Raw genomic sequence first — 19,316 nt, forward strand, 5'->3', positions numbered from 1 at the left:
ACCACCAAAGCCAAAAGGGAAGTCATTTGTACAAAGTCACAGCAGGTAGGAGAGCGAGGAATTTTTAAAATAAACAAGAGAAAAAGAAAATAATGTCTCAAAATTAGAAGGGCAAAGATTAAAAGGAGCCTGTGTCCTGGGTAGGAGACCAAAAAAACGGGAAAAAGGTGAGAGGAGTCTCCAGGAGAGGAATGAGCAGGAGAACAGTGGCTGGTGAGAGAGAAGCCAGGGACAGGCAGCCAAGGAGACAGGAGAGGAGAGTGAAGGCTGACACTCACCCTCACAAAGCTGGCAGGAAACCATCCCTCCTCATCGTCGATCTGGCCCCACCACCAATCCTTGTTGGAAGCATCCAAGACTTTGATGACGTCGCCAGCCTTAAATGCCAACTCCCGGTTGGCCATGGTGACGTGATCCCATACTGCCTCAGCACTAACGATGGAATCTCCAGTGATCAGCTTAGGAGACAAAATGAGAATGTGTTCAGTCCACATAGCTAGCTATCTTGCCCCATCGCGCCCACCCACAGAGCTCTACTCCTTATGGAAAAACTCACACACTAGTGGTGAATGGTGAGGGTGAGGGAGATGGCACTGGGAGCGCATGCTCCACCAGACCACAAAACAAACAATATTGTCAACTCTCCATTAGCCAGTGGGTGGAATGATCCAGAATGTGAATATGGACTACGTAGGCCTCATGCTTTTATCCCTACTCATGAGCCCCTCCTCGAGAGAAGAAAGCTCCAGTCCATCTCTCATTGGTGCTTCAAGGCAGCCCTCCATCTGAAATGGGTGGAGAGGCTGAAATCAATGGTTAAAATGAGACTCGAGCATATTTGCTTTAAATTCTCTGTGCTCCTCTCCCTTTCCTCATCCTCCTTGGAACTGACCAATTGAGAGTTGGTGGTACATTATTTAATCCCACCTCCAGGGGTCACAGACCATGGCATTCCTCACACACAATGGACCCCAGTCCTGCAGCCTCCTGTTCTCACCCACACATGATGCCAATCCAGAGAGGTCATGAGTATGAAAGAATATAGCTTTCTGTGATGGCTTGCTCCCAAGAAAATCAACCTTGGCACAGATTCACTCAGTGATTTGTACAACCACTCTGTGAGATACACAGTGGGTCTAAGTTGAATTCTGCATTTGACAGATGGTAAAACTGAGCCACAAGGAAGCTAAAGGGTGAGCTCAGGATTACCTAGCAAGGCAGGGGCTATGTATAGACCCTGTCCCTGGTTATTAGATATCATAGAGAGCAGGACTGGGCTCCACACAGCAGCAGAAAGACATGTATCTCACTGCCACATGAACACATACACACATGTTCACAACACTCATTTAAGCACAGTGATGAGGATGGTGGTGGGGGAATAGTCTGCCTCTCTCTGGCTACCATCCTGACCACTGTCTTATTTCTTATTTTTCTTCTTTTTTCCCTAACTGGTACCAGCCTGTATGAGCCATGAATCTTCCTGATATTTGGAGAAAGATTCCATAATAGAGAACATATAGCCTGTCAGGCAAAGGACTTAACCACTCTCTCTCTAGCACTGAATTGCTGAATATGTCCTCTAGAAATTAGTTTTTCACTCAGCCTGCTTTAAGGAAGGATTGATTCCCCAAGGCAATTAAGGATCAACAAGACCAAAGACAACAGAGACAGAATATGGAACATGCATTGTCTCACACAGGTCTGTCTTCCAACATATCAGCTGCAGAATAACCCTATGATCATGAAATTAATGCATAAGACATCACATACATATGAAAACACACACATACACACTGATCTTTTGACTTAGTTAAGGCATTCTGTTGGTCAGTCCCCTGCCTGAGGCATCCTCCGTTACTCAGTGTTCTCGCCATCGTGCCTTTCACAGAAGGTAAGGTATAGGTGGAACTCCTCAGCATAGATGCAAAAGAGATTTCCAAAAGGATCTTTTATAATACCACCTTTCAAGTACCTCATGGTATACTGTTTACAAAGTGTTTTCACATCTACTGTATCATTTCCTCCTTACTGAATGAGCTGGGTCTATTACCCATATATTTTTTCTTTTTATTTGCTGAGGAAGATTAGCCCTGTGCTAACATCTGTTGCCAATCTTCCTCTTATTTTGCTTGAGGAAGATTAGCCCTGAGCTAACATCTGTGCCAATTTTCCTCTATTTTATACGTTAGTCGGCACCACAGTATGGTTGAAGAGTGGTCCACGCCCAGGAGCCAGACCCACAAACCCAGGCCACCAAAGCAGAGCGTGCTAACTTCACCACTAGTCCACAGGGACAGCCCTTTACCCATATTTTAAAAATGAGGAAACTGAGGCTCATAGAGGTGACCTGGTCCTTTGGCCAATCACAGAAGTAATAAATTATGGAGCCTGGTCTTCTGACTATATATGCTCTAATACCCATGATATGATACTACCAATGTCTACTCATTAGCTATACTGAACTCATAGATTCCCATCCATAATATGATAAACCAGGTGGCTCTTATTCTTAAAGAACCCAAAAGAAGGAGATTTGGACAGCCACTTTAGTCACTGGTGCCCCTGCCTAGGAGATTCATTTTCATGTTTAACTTGCTTTCTTCCAATTGCACTAAAAGTCCATTTCTTCTTGTTCTGGCTTCAGTGGAGAAGAATTGCTGGTCACTGGCCTCAATATAATAAATCTTTTTAGAGAGGTCTCCTTTCTCCTGCTAAAGATGGGTCCCAACTGGGTTTTGCTAGAGCTCAATAAGCACATCACAGCCCCAACTCAGAGCACTATGAGTGCTTGTGGTTTAAAGCTATACCCTTGGCGCTTTTTTTTTTATTGGTGAGGAAGATTCGCCCTGAGCTAACATCCATTGCCAATCTTCCTCTTTTTTTTCTTTTTTTTATGTGAGCTGCTGCCACAGCATGGCCATTGACAGATGAGTGGTATGGTTCCATGCCAGGGAACTAAATCTGGGCCACCAAAGCAAAGCATGCTGAACTTTAACCACTAGGCCATTGGGGCTGTCCAGTCTTGGTTTTTAACAAGGGTCAAAATAGTATCTTGGCATCAATTACCAACCCTCTGCTGAGGATGCTATCTTTGATGCTGTTTTAGGACCCCTAGGCCCAGATCTGGCTGATTCCACTGCCTGCACTCTTTCTACAGTGCAGTCTTCTTTTTATGGCCTCCATGCTTGGCTTCTCCCAGCAGCAACTGGCTCACTCTTGTCCCCATTTAGTCCATTTGATGTGCCTGGACCCTCAGGTTACAGAGCCCAGCTATAACCTGGACAAGCCAATCCAAGATCCAGTGGCCACAAACCAACTGGCAAGCCTGTTGTCAGGGCCTACTTGGAATCAATGACAGTCAGAACTGGACAGCACTTCAAAAGATCATCACAATTAAGCCCCACTTTATAGATCAGGTATAATATAGCAGGAGTGACTTGCCTACGGTCACCAGACGGCCAACCTGGACCATTTTCCCCCCCGACATAACACCATAGATATAGAAGGTAGCAGAAAGAGAATACCTGGATTTAAGACTTTGCTCTACTACTTGCTAACGGTGTCATGATAACGATGATGACATTAGCTAATATAAAGTACTTCCTATATGGCAGGCACTATTCTAAGCACTTTACACACATTAACTCATTTAAGCTTCACAACATCCTTTTGAGGAGACACTATTATTCCTATATTACAGATGAGGAAACTGAAGCTCAGAGAGGTTAAATAATTAGCCCAAATTCACACAGCCAATAAGTATTGAAGTCATAATTCAAATGCAGGCACAGTCCAGCTCTAGACTCTGCTCTTATAAACTATGCTGCCTCTGGGTCCAAGTTTCTTCACCTGCTAAATGGGGATAATTCTACACTCCAACCTGCTTCATGAGCTATAATACATTGAAGCAAGAGCTGACAGATGTGTGTGTAAATATGAGAGGAAGGGTATTCAAGAAGGGGCTGGCAGCTGTAAGGGGCTCCTGTGTTCTCTAGTCACAAATACAAGCAGGAATAAGAGGACGTTCCTCACCTATCTTCTGAGTTGTTTTAAAAGTAAACCAACTTTGGGCTGGAAATTGGTTTCAAATCTCCCCTTTGTGTACAGAATTGACTTTTAAATTGCCACAGTTTTTTAATAAATATGAGCTTTTCTCTGCTCATCTATTTTCCATCTAACACTAAGTGAGTTGCCACTGTGTGCAAAGATCTGTTCACTGTCATTCAGCCATAGTCCTTACCTGAAGATCAAAGCCCCTTTGGGTACCAACAGTGAATGCCCTCCAAGCAGTATGCAAAGGTGGTTAAGGGCAGGCAAACTTAGCTTCAATTCTTGGCTTTGCTACTTTAGAAAGTAGCAGTGACAATGGGAGGTGAGGAATAGAAGAGGAGTCAGAGAAAAGAAACAAAATGGAACTGCCAGCTTACATGCTGGATACCAAGGAGTGCAGTATCACAAAAGCCAAGGGCAAGAGTTGTAAGCTATACAATCTTGGGCCTCAATTTCTTCATATGCAAAATGGAGATAATAACACCTGCCTCAGAGGCAGGGTTGTAGAGTGGGTGAACTGAGCACTGGATCTACACTGCCTAGTACAGTGCCTGGTATATGCTGGCCTAGTACAAGACTTCAGAGGAAGGAAGGATCATATGTGGCTATTTGGCTCTAGAACAGTTTTGTGGGGCACTTAAAGATAGACCTTAAAGAATGGGTAGGATTGGTAACAGATAGAGAAGGGAATGGGAAAGGCATTTGAAGCAGAAGAATGAGATTAAATAAAGTCTCAGAGGTGAAGACTATGGGGAATTTGATGGCAAACTGGTAGTGGAATTTGGAAAAGGCTGTGGAAGGGGAGTAGTGGGGAGGACAGCTGGAAAGGTGGGCTGGTGTCCTGTTTAAAGGTTCTCAAAACTAGTTTGAGGAAAAGGAGGAGATCAAAGTTAATTTGGTGGAGAGGGGAGTTCAAGCCTAAGTGTGATCCTTAAAGCATGGGGATAAGTTACAAGGAAATGCTAGTTTTGGAGAAGAAGAGATGACAAATTTTCTCTTTAATATGTTGAATGTGGAGGGCCAGAGGAACATGTAGGTAGATGTGAAGCTCAAGAGAGGTCAGGGGAGATAGTTAGACAGGTTTGGGAGTCAATGGCCCAGAAGAAATTGTGGAAACCAAGGAAGAGTGCCCTGGAAGAAAGCGCTAAGAACAGAAGGTCAGAAACCTATGGAAACAGCAACAATGGGAGGTGAGGAAGAGGAGTCAGAGAAACAAACCAAAATGGAGCTGTCAGCACATAATTAGGATACCAAGAAGTATAATCTCGCAAAAGTCAAGAACAAGAGTTTCAAGCAGCAGGAACTGATCAAATTATCAAATGGTACAGAGTTAGAAGAGGAAGGAAGCCAAGAAAAGGCCATTTGGGAATGGCTATATCAGAGTTAAATTCTTTATTTCTTAAACTGCTTTATACCCCTCCCCCCCAAAAATCCCTAATTTCCCAGCTGTTCCCACCTCTTCATCCTGAAAGCCCAACATAAAACCAGGAGGTGGTACTGGGTTACTCCAGCAAGGTACCCAAATAGCTCTTGGTCTTGGAACAGCACTAATGGGACTTCTAACAAAATAATTCCCAATCCCCAGGACATTTCAGGTACAGTACCAAGTACAGTATAGGTTGGCTCTTGCTCAGACTTGCCAGTGAGTGGAACACAAAGGGTTCTGCACTCCCACATCAAAGACACTTTTGGATATGAATAAGAGGATAGGGAAGGGGAAGAGTCACAATATCATTCTTAAAGAAGGAACGAGATCCCATTCCTTTTTATCTAGATTTCCCAAGACAATCATAATTTCAAATATTCTATCCCATTGATCCTACAAATAGATTCATCTGTTATCAGACCTATGTGCCCTGACTTTTAACCTGGAAATATAATCACCATAGTCTGGAGGCATTGAGAGTTTGACCTCTAAGTCTGGTCTCTGACCAACAATGAAAAGTGTCTACAGCTGACTCGGAGTGGCCAGTGGGCCCTTTCAGGGTGAAGGAAAGAAGAGAGGGAAGAAGGTAGGAATAAAGTAAAACAGGGAGGAAGAAAAAGGAGGGAGGAAGAGAAACTTGTATTTGTTGAAAACATATGCCAGGCATTGGGTAAGGGGCTTTCTTTTGTGATCTCAATCTCTCTAACTCTCCAAGGTTAAGCATTAACATCTCCATTTTCACTGAAGATAACCTGTGAGGTTAACCAAGTAGCCCACAGTCACCCAGTGGTAGAGCAGATTTGAATCTCTAGTAGGCCTTACTCGATGGCTTTGCTTGTGCCAATCCCCTACACTACCTGTCACGAAGGCAGAAGAGGCTCCCAGCTGGTTCTCTCTCCAGGGAGACCAGCCCACCCTGTGAATGACCTTAAAGCAGTAGTTCTCAATGCCCTGGAGGGCTTGTTAAAAGGCAGATTGCTAGGCCCCTGGAGTCTCTGATTTAGTAGGTCTGAAGTGGGGCTTGAGAACTTACATTTCAAAAAAGTTCTCAGATGATGCCTACATTGCGGGTTCGCACTGGGTGAACCACTACCCTAGAGGAGGTCCTTCCTAGTCTAGGCTTTACCCTTACCTCTCCTGATGCCTCATTCTTCCCAGGACTCTCCATGCCACCCCATAGGTTGGGCTCTCTGCCTGTCTACGAGGCCTTCCTCTATGGTTAGTACGTCTGAGAAAGGGTATTTTGGGTCATGTAAGGAGCAGTCTCAATTCCAGGCCTTGCCAACACAGGAAAAAACTCTGGCATCACAACCTTCCCCCAGTTTTCCAGAGTCACACCATTTGTCTTCCTCTTCTTGCTCTTGACTTCTAGCTGAACAGTACCACTCCCCAAATTAGCTTGGGTGGCTGCCAGAAATATTAGAGTTTTAATGGCAAGAAGCAGAAGGGGAAAAGGTTAAAAAAAAAAAAGAGAGAGACAGCAAATTTGCCAATTGCCATGAAGGTAGCTGAGCTGGGCCTGCCTTCTGAGAAGTTTCACAGGAGGACAAGGAGGGACATGAAGGGGTTTTTGCCTCTCTATAAGGTTTTCTCAGTTGGTGCCTGCCCCATCCTCTCAGAAGTTCTCCTTCTTCAATAGCTAGGCATGGGCAAGAGCAAAATCCCTTCCTTTGTTCCCTTTAAGCACATCTAAATTATGCTTTCTCCAGATAAACCATATGTCTTTTTAACAAAGCCTTGTAAACAGACTCTGGCTATCTTGCCCAAAGTGTTCAAGGACAACAATCCTCCACATTTCTGGAAAGTTGTGACTTAGGCTGTTTCAATGACACCTAGGAGGCACTATGGTGTACAACAAAGACTAGCTATTGGCAGAAGCTCTGCCAGTAACTCACTGAATAATCTTAGACAGGTCCCTTTAGCTGTCTTAGTTTCTTTAACAGTCAAGTTATAGACTTGAACCAGACAGATGATCTTTCAAGTCCCTTCTAGCTCTAGCTTTCTATTGAGGCTAACACTACAGCTTCGCAAAGGACAGGAATTTCATTATTGCAGCTTATTTCTTCTCACCCTCCTTTGGGCTTAATAGGATGGTTTTACTGCTCTCTGCTCAGAAAAATGAGAACTTGGAGCTGACTAGCCCCTTCCTGAATATAACTCACTCAGGCATTGCTGGTGACACATTAAAGTACAGGCCAGTCAGACTGGCTGGGAAAACTGAGGAACAAGTTTTCCACTTTAGACCCTAACTGCCCCATTCAAAAGTCAATGGGGACCTCTGCTCTTTGTTCTTTCCATGTAGCTCCTCAAAGAAATTACCTTTCTCGTGACATCAGCTCTCACTCACCTCCAGTCCCAAATTTTCAACTGCCTGGTCCACATTTCATTGAATAACCTACTATCACCGCCAATAAAACATATGTAAAACTCATCATATGCCCCATTCCCCTCCTTCCTAATTTTTCCCATTTCTGCCTCTCTCCTCCTCAAGCTACTCCTTAATGATATATTTCTCAAAACTTTTTTGCTGGTGTCACTATCCATGCTCAAGAAATTTCAATAGCTCCCTACTGTCAACCTCTCAAAGCTCTCCTTAATCTAGCCCCACCTATGGACCCAACCCTTGTCTCAAATCTGGCAGGGACCTTCCACTCTGACCAAACTGAGTTTCTTGCAGGCAGATGCACTTCTACCTCTGTGACTCTGATTCAGCCATACCTTTAGCCTTGGTTAAGTGTAGGGACACTGGAGCTCAGCTGCCTCTTTCTAGCTGCGTGATCTTGGCCTGCCTGCTCCTTAATCCCTTCCCTGATGACTGTAGCCTGTATCCTCTATACTTTTACCTCTTTCACTAATTTCTACCTAGGATAAAAAGAAAACAAGACAACTCAGAGTTATTCAAGTTGTCAATCAGAGTGTTATTCTCTAAACAACCAGAGTGTACACTTGTGAACAGTAGATTTAACATATATGCTTAATCCATAATAAACAGCATTGTTTTTATCCTCCATCTAAAGTTCTAGGACCCAAAGCCCTAAAAACAGGCAAGCTCTGAGGCAGATCACAGCAACAGAGGTAGCACCTCTGTCAGGCTGCAGAACATCCTATGGGGCCAAGGAAATTATTTACATGATCTATACCAGGTGGCCTACAGGCCAATCCATTGTTGGTAGGATTTATGGCAAGGTGGCTTCTGGGGTGAGCTTGTTTTTGCTGAAGATCTGCACAAGTGCTCGATGGTCATCATGGAAAGGAGAAGAGATGCCAGGTAAGAAAAACCCCACTATGAATATTAAAAACAAAATCACAAGAATTGCCTTTTCTTTTCTCTATGACTTAATAGTTCACATCCAGATGGTTTCAGCTTTAATCTGAGTTTTCTATCACCCATAACTAAATAATTTCATTTCTGAGCAGAATAATTGATGCATTCAAGTGATGATGGCTCTAAATGTACTGAAAGGAAGTATGCAAACATCATCTCTTTTCATGACATGATCATCTTTTTCCTAGTTTGGGTGTGTGATTTGTGAGTCATTAGGCATTGGCTTCCTTCAATGTCCCATCATATCATCCATTTTTCACTTTAATAAAATGAAAAGATCTACTGTTGGCTTCAGCCAGACCTGGCAGTCACGAAACCCAGCTGGGCTGGGCTTGATCTGGAAAGGTGAGCCTAAACGTGGGTAGGCTCAGCAAGAGCAAGCCAGATCACCTGATCCAGAGGCCAATATGTACTTTGGTCACAAGCCAACTCACACCTGCTAAGACCTAAAAGCATGGAAAAACAAGACAAACCTCTTAAGGTATGAAGCCATCCAGGACATTTTCTCATTTGTTACAGACTAATAATCAAGCATGGCACCTCTTTCTGTGCCTCTTCCGAAGGAAGTCACAAGGTGATCTCAGCTATAACAGTGACCAAACACACGAAGGAAGGGGAGTTGCTTGCTTAGCCTGGACCTTAGCAGTGGACTCTTCCGGTATGAAACTTCAGCTACTAGCTCAACTTAATAAGCCCAGGAGTTTCTGAAGTGAGACTCAGCTGCTGCCCAAAAGTTCACGAGTTAAGTTTGGTCTTGTTGAAGCAATAAGTCCTTTAGAGAAAATGCAGCCAAATGAGCCAAGGATTGCAAAGATAAGAGAGAAGACATGTTTCTGGACCACCAACCATGATGCTGTTGGCCGAAGTCTCCCACATGAGAGCAGCTACCAATATGATAAACATCAGCTTGCATCTCCAATATATCTTGGAAATAGGAGTTACTGTCAACTTCTTCTGGAATGTTTTGGCACCACCCAGGTGCTTCTGATCCATTATGCCAGCTTCTCAATGTGTGGTCCACAAACTCTGCTCAGAATCACCCCAGCATTTTTAACAAGCAGCCCAAGTGATTATGAATCATAAATCATACTGAGACCAAGTGTCTTAAACTTTATAAAGCCAGAGTTTGAAGTATAAGAATTTGCTCTTACTGCACTGGACCATTCGGAAGAAATCAGAATCTCTAAAACTCTGTCTCCTGGCTTCTCGTTCTTGTGTCATGTTCCTGGAAGGCTGAGGAATTACAGTAGCTTGTCCAGGAGGATGTTCCCAGTCTGCCTTGAGAGGCTGTCTGCACCTGCTCTGTTGCTCCCCCACTCCTGCCCCTGCCCTGACCTTCAGCACTGAGGACCCCAATGACCCTAAGGAAAAATCCTTGCAGCATCTTTCTATGCCACAATCTAGAAACAATTTCCTAGAGCTGTGTTCACTCTACGCACGTCAGCCTCCAATACTCTAAGAGACAAATTATTAGTAAAACAATAACAACAAAAATTCACTCAGCAATGCTCTCTCCATGAGTTGAGTGAGAAGCATGCCATCCCAAGCTGGAGGTAACCTGTCTCTTGAGCCAGCTTGGGCCCTATCTCCAAAATATTCCTGCCTTCTACATTGTGCCCTTCTTCTTGGACTTGCTGTGGGTACTAAGTTCCAGCCACCCATTGGCATCTCTTGTTGCCTTCATACCTTGAGAGATGGCCAGGCCAAGGCTAGGGGAGAGGCAGAGGGCTCAAAGAGTCCCAAATCCTAAGGTGGCCTAGACCGATCTTGGGCCTTGAACCTGAGTTCTTGAATTTCTTCTTGTAGTTCCACTGGGACCAGCCCTGAGAGCTTAACTTTTCCTGGACTAAGACTTAAAGGCCTGCCTTGGAGTTTCCTGGGAAGGGGTGGGAGTGGGGCTCCTCTAGGTTTACAGAAGGGTAGGAGGAATGGGCTAGAACTACATGAAGAATCTGTCCTCTGTGCCTCCCACATGCATAGTTCTATACTCATCAACACCACAGCCAGAGGGTGGGTGGGCAAAGCAGAGAGAAGGGAAAGTCATTTTATCCACTTGACAGATGTCGTGTTAAAATCTTGGGGAAGGAGGGCTGTAGGTGGGGGGAGGAGCAGAAGAGGAGATAGTTTGGAACTAATGGTTCTAACTTCGTCTTTAAATGTGACCATCTGGTCTAAGGTGGTGAGAATAGGAACAGCATTTAGTCAGGAGCACTGTGACCTGCTCCTATATCTGGAGAAGATACTGGAGAAAAAAATAAATATATTTCAATCAACTTAAACCACCTTGAAGTCTACTGAGCTTGCCCACCCAGGGAACAGGCTTACAAAGGCTGGGAGCCTTAGCATGCATTTCCAAAGAGAATGTAATTGTCTCTTGGGGAGTTCTTACAGCTCAAAGAGGAAATCTGCATTTAAACAGCCCATCAAAAAGTAGAAGATGGTTTCTAGTGGCTTACTGATTTCCCTCTGCCTGTTGCCTCACTGTGAGAGACAAGATGGTTGGCCAAGGCATTTAGCAGTGCCTCTGGTCCCTGTCAGCAGCATTTCCTGTTTAGGGGTGGGCCACGTTTCTCCTGACAAAGTCTAGCACAATCCAGGGTTCCTGGAAGACACGGTAAATGGTGAATGAGCAGATGGCAAGGGTGTTCAGTGAGCAGCCACTGGATCATGTCCTAGGGGACTCAAACTGGCTGAGCTGGCTTCCCTTCAGATTGTGTCATTAAAGACTTCAGACAGAGGGATGCAATACCTAGACCTAGGCTGCCAGAGGGGACACAAGAGAAGCCAAATTAGACCCACCCTCAGGGCCAGGAGGGACAGCATCAAGTCTGTGACTGCAGGAAAAGTGGCTGTGCTTGTAACAAAAGAACTTCAAGTAGGTCAGCCAGCCTTACATAAAAGCATGTTCTGCCTATCTGGGCTAGGTAGAGGAGGTGGGGGCACAGAGAAGGGAAGAGACCCAGGGCAGCTGACTGAGGGACAAAGCATCCAGTAAAGTGCTAGGGATTGAACCTACTCTTCTTGACACTGTCTCAGGTTCTAGAGCCTGAAAGACAGTGGGTTCTTACACTCAGAGAAGGTCGGGATTAGAAACTCCCAAGAGCTAGCACACCTAGTCCAGTCCAACATTTTAAAGATTAGAAAACAGTCCGGTGAGGAGAAGTTGCCTAATGTGTCAAGCTAGTTAGCAGCAGAGCAAAGTTTAGAAACCAAGCCTACAGTCTTTTAGACAGAGAGTTCTCAACTGTTTCTGGTTAAAAATTGTCAATTGGTTAAAAAATATGAACACCTACCCCAGTATCTAAAGACTACTAATAATTATGTCTTAGAAAAATCTCCACAAAAATAGCAACTAAACAATGATGAGATTAACAATTTAATATATAAAGAACTTCTAACATTTTCTCCCTGAGCTTCATTCCAGAGATCATTGTTTTAGACATTTTCTTGTGCTCTTTCCTCCCTCTGCCGTACAGACATCATCCCTTTAGCGCTACAACCAGCACCTGCTTCTCTCCTTCCCTTCAGGATCCCAAACAAGCGTGACCTTGGAAATGAAGAGGTAAGAACACCTCCATATGAGAGCTAATTAGAGACACTTCCAGAATCTCCCTCACTACCAAATCTCTCTAAGGAATCTCAAATACTAGTTCACACTAAAATGCAAATACTAGTGAAAAAAAACAATGGGATGGGAAGAATGGACTCCAGGCCTGGCTTGGTTGCTGACTTGCAGTATGAACTTGAGCTGATCTAGCCTCCTCTCTGAGCTAGTTGGACTAGGTTATCTCAAATGGAAAGCTGGGGTCACCTTTGACAGATGCTTCTAAAAGCAGGTTTTGATAAGAGATAGAGGGTAGGCAAAGGCAACAAAAGGGAGTCAAAGAAGACATGGAAACAAGGAAGTCAGGAGAGGGATGTGGTGGGATAAGAAAGGTCAGAAGACAAAACTTGACTATTTCAAATTTTTGCGATGGGCTACCTCCACCCAGAAAAGAACTCTAGTACAGGGATGGCCTTTGGGTTCCACTGCCAGAAGAAAAGGCACTGCCTTCACCCTGGTCACGCCATTGGGTTCAAGCCATCCAAAGTAGCTTCTATGAAAAGATTAAGCAGTACCAATTCCATGTGCTTCGCACATTATAGTTTCTAAGTTGCTTTCACATTCATGAGCTCACCGGATCCTCCCAGTAACTCTGGGAGATAAGCAGAGTAGGAATAAGACATTACATTTTAAAGATAAGGAAACAGGCTTGGAAAAAGAAAGTCACTAAGCTATCTAGGAGTGGAGGCCGGAATACAACTCTGACCTTCTGACTCAAAGTCCAACGTTTTTCTCCTAAGAAAAGATGGCTAACATTTGCTGAATGCTTATTATGTGTCAGAGACAAATCTAACTTTTTACACATACTATCTTATTAGATCCTCATTTTAAAAATGGGAAAACCAAGGTTCAGAGAGATGAAGTGATTGCTGAAGGCCACACAAGGCCAGAACCAAAACCCAGGTAGTTTGCTCTAAAACCAGTGCTCTTAACCTCTACTGTCCACAGCACATCCTCACGCCCCTATGTGGTCAAAGAACCTCCAAGGAATACAAGGTATACAACAGCGTGATAGTGTATTACCATAAAAAAGAGAAAAAGAAATATATTAATATATATGCTTATATAGCCATAGAAGATTTCTCTGGAAGGACTCACTGGTGGGCTCTGCAGAGGAAGCCAAGTGGCTGAAGAGCAGGGGCGAGAGGAAGACTTTTCACTGTGCACCCTACTGTACCTTTTGAATTTTTAACAATGTGAATGTATTTCCTATTCAAAAATAAAATAATAAAAAAATGAGGTGTCTAGGATCAACAGAACTGAGGAAACTGGCTGCTTCTTGGCAGGGCTTTGTCAGCTAACCCTTCCCTATCCACCTCTCTGGGCTCTCAAACGTGAAGAACGGAAGGCGTCTCTCTCCTTTTTACCTCCAGTCTCCCTACCCCCCCCCCCAATATTGCTGGTCCAATGCCCCAGAAAGGCCAGTACTACAGTCATTCTACAGATTTTAGCAGCACAAATGAAAATAGCCACATATTGGGTTAGACTTCCACAGCCAATCAGTGGGTTATAGGAAAATAATGTATTAGAGGCAGGACAAATGAAACAAGACACAAAAACCCTTCCCCAATGCTTAGCACCCAAGGCCTGAGCTCCACAGATTCTTCCATCTCTTCACTCCGTCTCAATGTGCCTAGTCACCCTCTTCTGGGTTCAAAAAGGTAAAAGCTAGAAAGGTTCTAGGAAACCTGCCCTAGCTCGAGAGTCTGTGGTCCACAAGGAACAGCACACTAAGGGAGAAAAAGTCATGGAGGTTAGGTGAGAATCAGCCCAGATGGTTTCAAAGGACTCTCTCAGTTTTGGTTCTTGGTTTTCCACTATCTTGTCCCTCAAGAGTTGGCAAAATACTCCACAGATCAAAGCCCTCAAACATTATCTTCTTAGATACCTTTTAGCCTAACCCCTTAGACAGGTCAGCTACACAGACCTTCTGTACCCAGGAAACTGTGAGGAGATGGGGGGGCAAGTTGAATCAAGTGCCTTTAGGGATCTTCTTGAAGTGGCTTCAACAGGCAGCACAATTCCCCTCACAACAGCTTAGCATCTTCTCCAATGCTTCACTGCTTCCAACATGCAGGAGACGAGTGGGACGTGAGTTGCCGTGGAAGGGATGAAGGGTCAGCCAGTGTGCCTCTCATGGGCAAGCAGGGCACTGCTGGGGAAGGCAGGGCCCCTGAGAGCCCTCTTTCCTTGCTATGTGTCAGAGACACACACAAATTTTTAACATATATTAACTTAAGCTGTCACCAGCAGCTTCCTTTAGCGCTGGAATTCATTAGTTGATAGCTTGGGGCCATGGAAAGAACACTTAACAGTCTGAAGGCATAGCTTCTAGCCTTGAATCCCCTACTACCTAATCCTGTATCCTCAGGCTGGTCCCTCCCTTCGCTGAGCCTCAGTATCTCATCTGTAAAACAGAGACAATATTGGCTCAAAAGAAGGTACAGGGAAGGAGTGGAGTAATAAAGTGAGGACAAGCTCCTGGATTACCTCCAAACAACCTGTAATCATGACCTGGATGGACTCAACAATCCAAACAGCAACAAAACATGTTCAACATTTTACAAGGCACTTTTTCACATTCTTTGTCACAATAAATTCTTATACCCAACAATCCTGAGACTTTACAGTTAAGCTAATTTCACAGACCAGAAAACTGAGGCTCAGAAGAACTTTGCTCACAATTATGGGGTGAAGAAAAATCTGAACTTAGGTTCCATAGTCGAGTTCCTCACCTACCCCTCAACAAAGCAGATGAAATGGCCCTGAGCACAAAACTTAGAAAAAGGCACTCTCTCAGAGTCAGAACTGGTACTCTAGGCTGCTTCCTCTGGCAGTTGGCAGGTACAGATAGCCCGACCTTGCTTTTCTTAGTTTAAGAAGTCTTTGCTCCTGATGCCCCCTACTTTCCCTCACTACATAGGATTCCTGAGGAGTTGAAGCTATATGATTACCGAAATGTTGCAAACCTGTTTTCTGGGAAGGGATTGACCTCGTATTGAGAAGCATCTGTATGAGTGTGGGTGACCCCAGCGTGACTCTGATCAACCTGACCCCATGAGGTTACCTTCCCTTGGCCCCCTCTTTGGTCTTTTCTTTCTATGGCTACTCTGATACGAGTCAGGCCCAGTTCTTGGCAGGCATTGAGATCAGCTTAGGGATAGGAGAGGTACAGCTTTGTGAGTGAAGAATAAGACAACTGCAAAGTATTTTCTCAACTCTTAGCCTATCTGAGCCTTGCCAGCTTCTGAGGGCAATACTGGATATTTTACCTATAGACCAAATAAGACCCAGACAGAGGAGGGCAACCTGACTGAGGCACACCCTAAGTGTCTGAGTAGTGACTGGAATTCATGTTTCTTGATCTCAAGTCCAAAGATGAGAAATGGGCATGAGGCTGTCACAGTCAACAGTAACTCACTGGGACTCGGAGGCTGCTGCTCCAGGACAAACCTGACACACTCTAGCTACCTGTCTCACTGCTTCCCACCCTTCATCCAGACCCAGTCTACAGAGCCCTCCTTCCACCTCCAGCCTTTGGTACCAAGGGCCTGAAAGGCCTCCCCACGACACCCCGACCTGGTTTCCAGCTTGAGAAAATCTAAAAATAGCAGGCCCTCATTAGTGAGGCCAGATGGCCCAAGCTGCTGTGCCCAGGGGCAGGGTTGTGGTCATCAAGGATGTGGCAACTCCTTCCAACCACCACTGACCCATGAGAGGCTAGGCCTCTGCCCCTCTTTACGCATTCTACTACTTCCCCTCACATCCTCCCACCCACAATTTAGATATACCTGCTCTGGTCCCAGTTGTTACTTTATTCCCAAGAAAAACAAACTTTAATATTCAGTTACTTTAGGTTGTATAGAACATGACTTCACAATCATATCATTCCATTATGGTTCTTAAGTGGACTGGAGGATGGAGAAAGAGGCTTAAGTTTTCTGCATTGATCAATGTCAATTTATCTTCTCCATCTGCTTCTTAACTCAACATTTGTGGCTCAGTTTTTTTTTTTTTTTTTTGCCTTGTGGAGCCTGCTATAACTAACAGGCAACCTTGAGTATCCATTTTATTCCTGAGCTCACTGCCCTCTGAAGCCCACTTTCAGGGATAAAGAAGGGGGAGCCAGAGGAAACTGATAGAGGCCCACCATTTGGGGTCAGTGCCCTGTCATGCCCACTTGGAAGACAGAAAGAACTGACTGGTCTTAGGGGTAGGACGTGCTCTGCATTAGAGTGTATCCCACAGGGGTATGTGAGGCATGTGAGTGTGTCAAATAGGTGTGTTCAAATGTGTATCATGGGTGAAAGGTTGTTTGTCCAAGTAAGTCCTTAGGAGTATGTACCTCAGGGATAGGCATGTGTGTCCTGGGGATAGGAGCATATCTGAGCGTGCATCTCAGGGTGCCCTATGTGGGTGTGCAAGTGTATTTTATATGCTTCCATGTGTCCACACACATAAATCTGCATAACCATGCCTCATGTACGTCTGTGTGTGTGTACCCTACCTGTGCTGAGTATGTGCAAGCGTGAGTGTGCCCCATGGTTAACCAAAAGTGTGTGCTCCAAGTGTGTCAATTTGAAAGTGTACCCCACACGTTTGTCCTGTGTGTATCCCAAATATACCAATGTGTCTGAGTGTAAGCGTGCATCACATGTGACCTATAGTGTGTGTGTATGTGTGGGTATGGGCAGAGACAGCAAGGCTTAACCAATTTTCCCCTCCCACAATTTGTTTCTAATAGCTTTCCTCTAAGACACCTGGGTCAATCTGCTCCTAAGCAAGTCAAAGGACCTAGGTTCAAATTTCATCTCTGTCACTTCTTGAATGTGGTGGCCATAGGTGGTTTTCCCAAGAGGCTTAGCCACCACTCCATTTATCCAAGGGGCCTCACATCTATGAGGTCTAGCAGCCAAGAGCCGAACAGAGAAACAGGACAAGGGTCAAGGACCAATCTCAGACTTTGGGCAAGTCCTTGCCTCTCCCCAGGCCTCAGTTTCCCCAGTAGTACTCTGAGGGTGTGGGCTCAATGCTTATTGGTTCTCATTTTCATCCACTGACTTTCTCAGTTTAAGCACCATGAACTAACTCTGGTCCTTCCCACCACCACCATCACAACAAAAAGACAGTGCGCATACATGTGCATGTGGATTAGCACCTACAGATTTCTCATCCTAGCTAGTCCCTCTCTAGCCTTGGGCAAGCTACTGGTTGTCTCCCTATATCTGTTATTCCACACTCTTTTTCCCAGTAGTCTGAGCCACTTGGAGTAAAAGGGATAAAGTTCCAGAGGCATACAATCTTTACCACAGTTCAGGCAAAATGAGAAGAGGTTTATCCAAAGCATTCTTCTTCATCCTTTGGGATGACTGTGAGAACTAGGCTCAAGGCCTAGTCTTAAATATGACCAGATAAATCTACAAAAAGAAAACCTCCAAATATGGCATGAAGGGCCATAGAATCTAGGGCCACTCTTCTGCATTTGGCAAGACCTCTCACACATCCCTGGATGATATGCTATCCGGGTGGACTTACTGTAGGTCAAATAGATGTATCTGAATTGCCAATTAGTGGTTCAGTGCCAATCTAGCCAGAGTTATCTAGTGACATCTGCCTAGTTGTCTCTGCTATCTTGACTAATTTTTATAACCAGACCTAGATAGAAGCAAAGAGCAGAAGGCATCTTTAGAACGAACTGCTTGCCCAAGGCCACTTGGTAAGGGTGAGCTTAAAACAGCTAACTCTATATGTTATGCACTTCCTAGCACATCACTTTTAAGAGGTAGCACTGATCTAAGTCAATCAAAGCAATCCTCTGAGTTTCAATTTCCTTAGCCATAAAATGAGGAGACTAATCCTAGCCTTGCTCACCTCATAGAATTGTGGGGAAAAGACCAATGTGGCAGGAACAGAAGACTATACAATAGTCCTTATTTTCTTGCCTTGCCCCTGGAGCAATGAGAATTTTCCAAACAAAATGATGCAGATAAAGATGAAGAGTGTAGATTTGTTCTAAGTAGGTCATTTGTCAAGAAGCTGTAATTTCTAATGCAACATAGTCATATCATAAAAACCCAGTAATGCTCCTCATAAACCCTAGCCATGGACCTGGGGGCCAAGAATTGGTTTTCAATTGCCAAGGACCTAGGGGGTTCTGGCTTGATGGACTTGAGAAGACACTAAACAAAAACACAATTAAGTCTGGCTTTCTTCCAAGCTCTTCTTTTAGCTTTGCAGGAGATAGGGAGAATGCTAATCTGCTATTCATAGTAACATGTATGTGGCTGGGTGGGAAGGATGGAGCTGGGGGCAAATAAAAGAAAGCTTCTTATAAACAAGTCTCAGCTTCCCACCAAGGACCCAAGAAACAGGCCAGTTCACGGGGCCTCCCTTCTTCCAAAGGAGGAAAGTAAAAGAGAGTCCTCCATGCTGAGAGAAATGAGGCACAAAGACAATAGGATTTGTTTAAGGTACTCAGCAACTGAGTTCATATTTTCAGCCCCTCTTTATTCATGTGTATGTTTTTCACTAACAAAACCTTTAGAGGGCCTACAGAATGCCAGGCCTCTCCATTGTAGCAGTCACCTAGAGATTTCTGCCTCAGAGAGTTCTCAGGGATTATACACCCCAAATAACAGAAAAGAAAACCGACTCAGAAAGGCTAAGTGACTTGCCCAAGGTCACAGAGCTAAAAAATGACAAACTACTAGTTCAGTGACCATTCGCTTTCCATCACACCATACAGGTTTCCCTCACCACCCCTGAAAGACAAGCATAGCTTGCAAGTCTCACAGGTCCAGGAACTTACATCCTTACAAGACAATGTTCTATCTCTAGTACTACTACAAACATACTGTCTCTCCTTGGGGGAGTCTTTCTGGGCCTAGTTCCCTAGCTCCCACAATGAG

At 44.5% G+C, this 19,316-nt stretch overlaps 1 protein-coding gene across 29 annotated transcripts in view; it reads right to left on the reverse strand.

Annotated features, from left to right (window-relative positions):
- The window catches only part of ARHGEF9 (Cdc42 guanine nucleotide exchange factor 9), a 570,152-nt gene that overhangs the window by 113,676 nt on the left and 437,160 nt on the right, over positions 1 to 19,316 (reverse strand). For 15 of the 29 annotated variants that reach the window (XM_070605602.1, XM_070605604.1, XM_070605603.1 and 12 more), the window contains one exon: positions 279 to 458. The exons of the other annotated variants lie outside the window; for them this stretch is intronic. In XM_070605602.1, the coding sequence (XP_070461703.1) occupies positions 279 to 458 (180 nt within the window). The remainder of the gene's footprint in view (positions 1 to 278; positions 459 to 19,316) is intronic. 29 annotated transcript variants of the gene reach the window in all.

This window comes from Equus przewalskii, chromosome X (assembly GCF_037783145.1).
Source record: "Equus przewalskii isolate Varuska chromosome X, EquPr2, whole genome shotgun sequence".
NCBI classification, from domain to species: domain Eukaryota; kingdom Metazoa; phylum Chordata; class Mammalia; order Perissodactyla; family Equidae; genus Equus; species Equus przewalskii.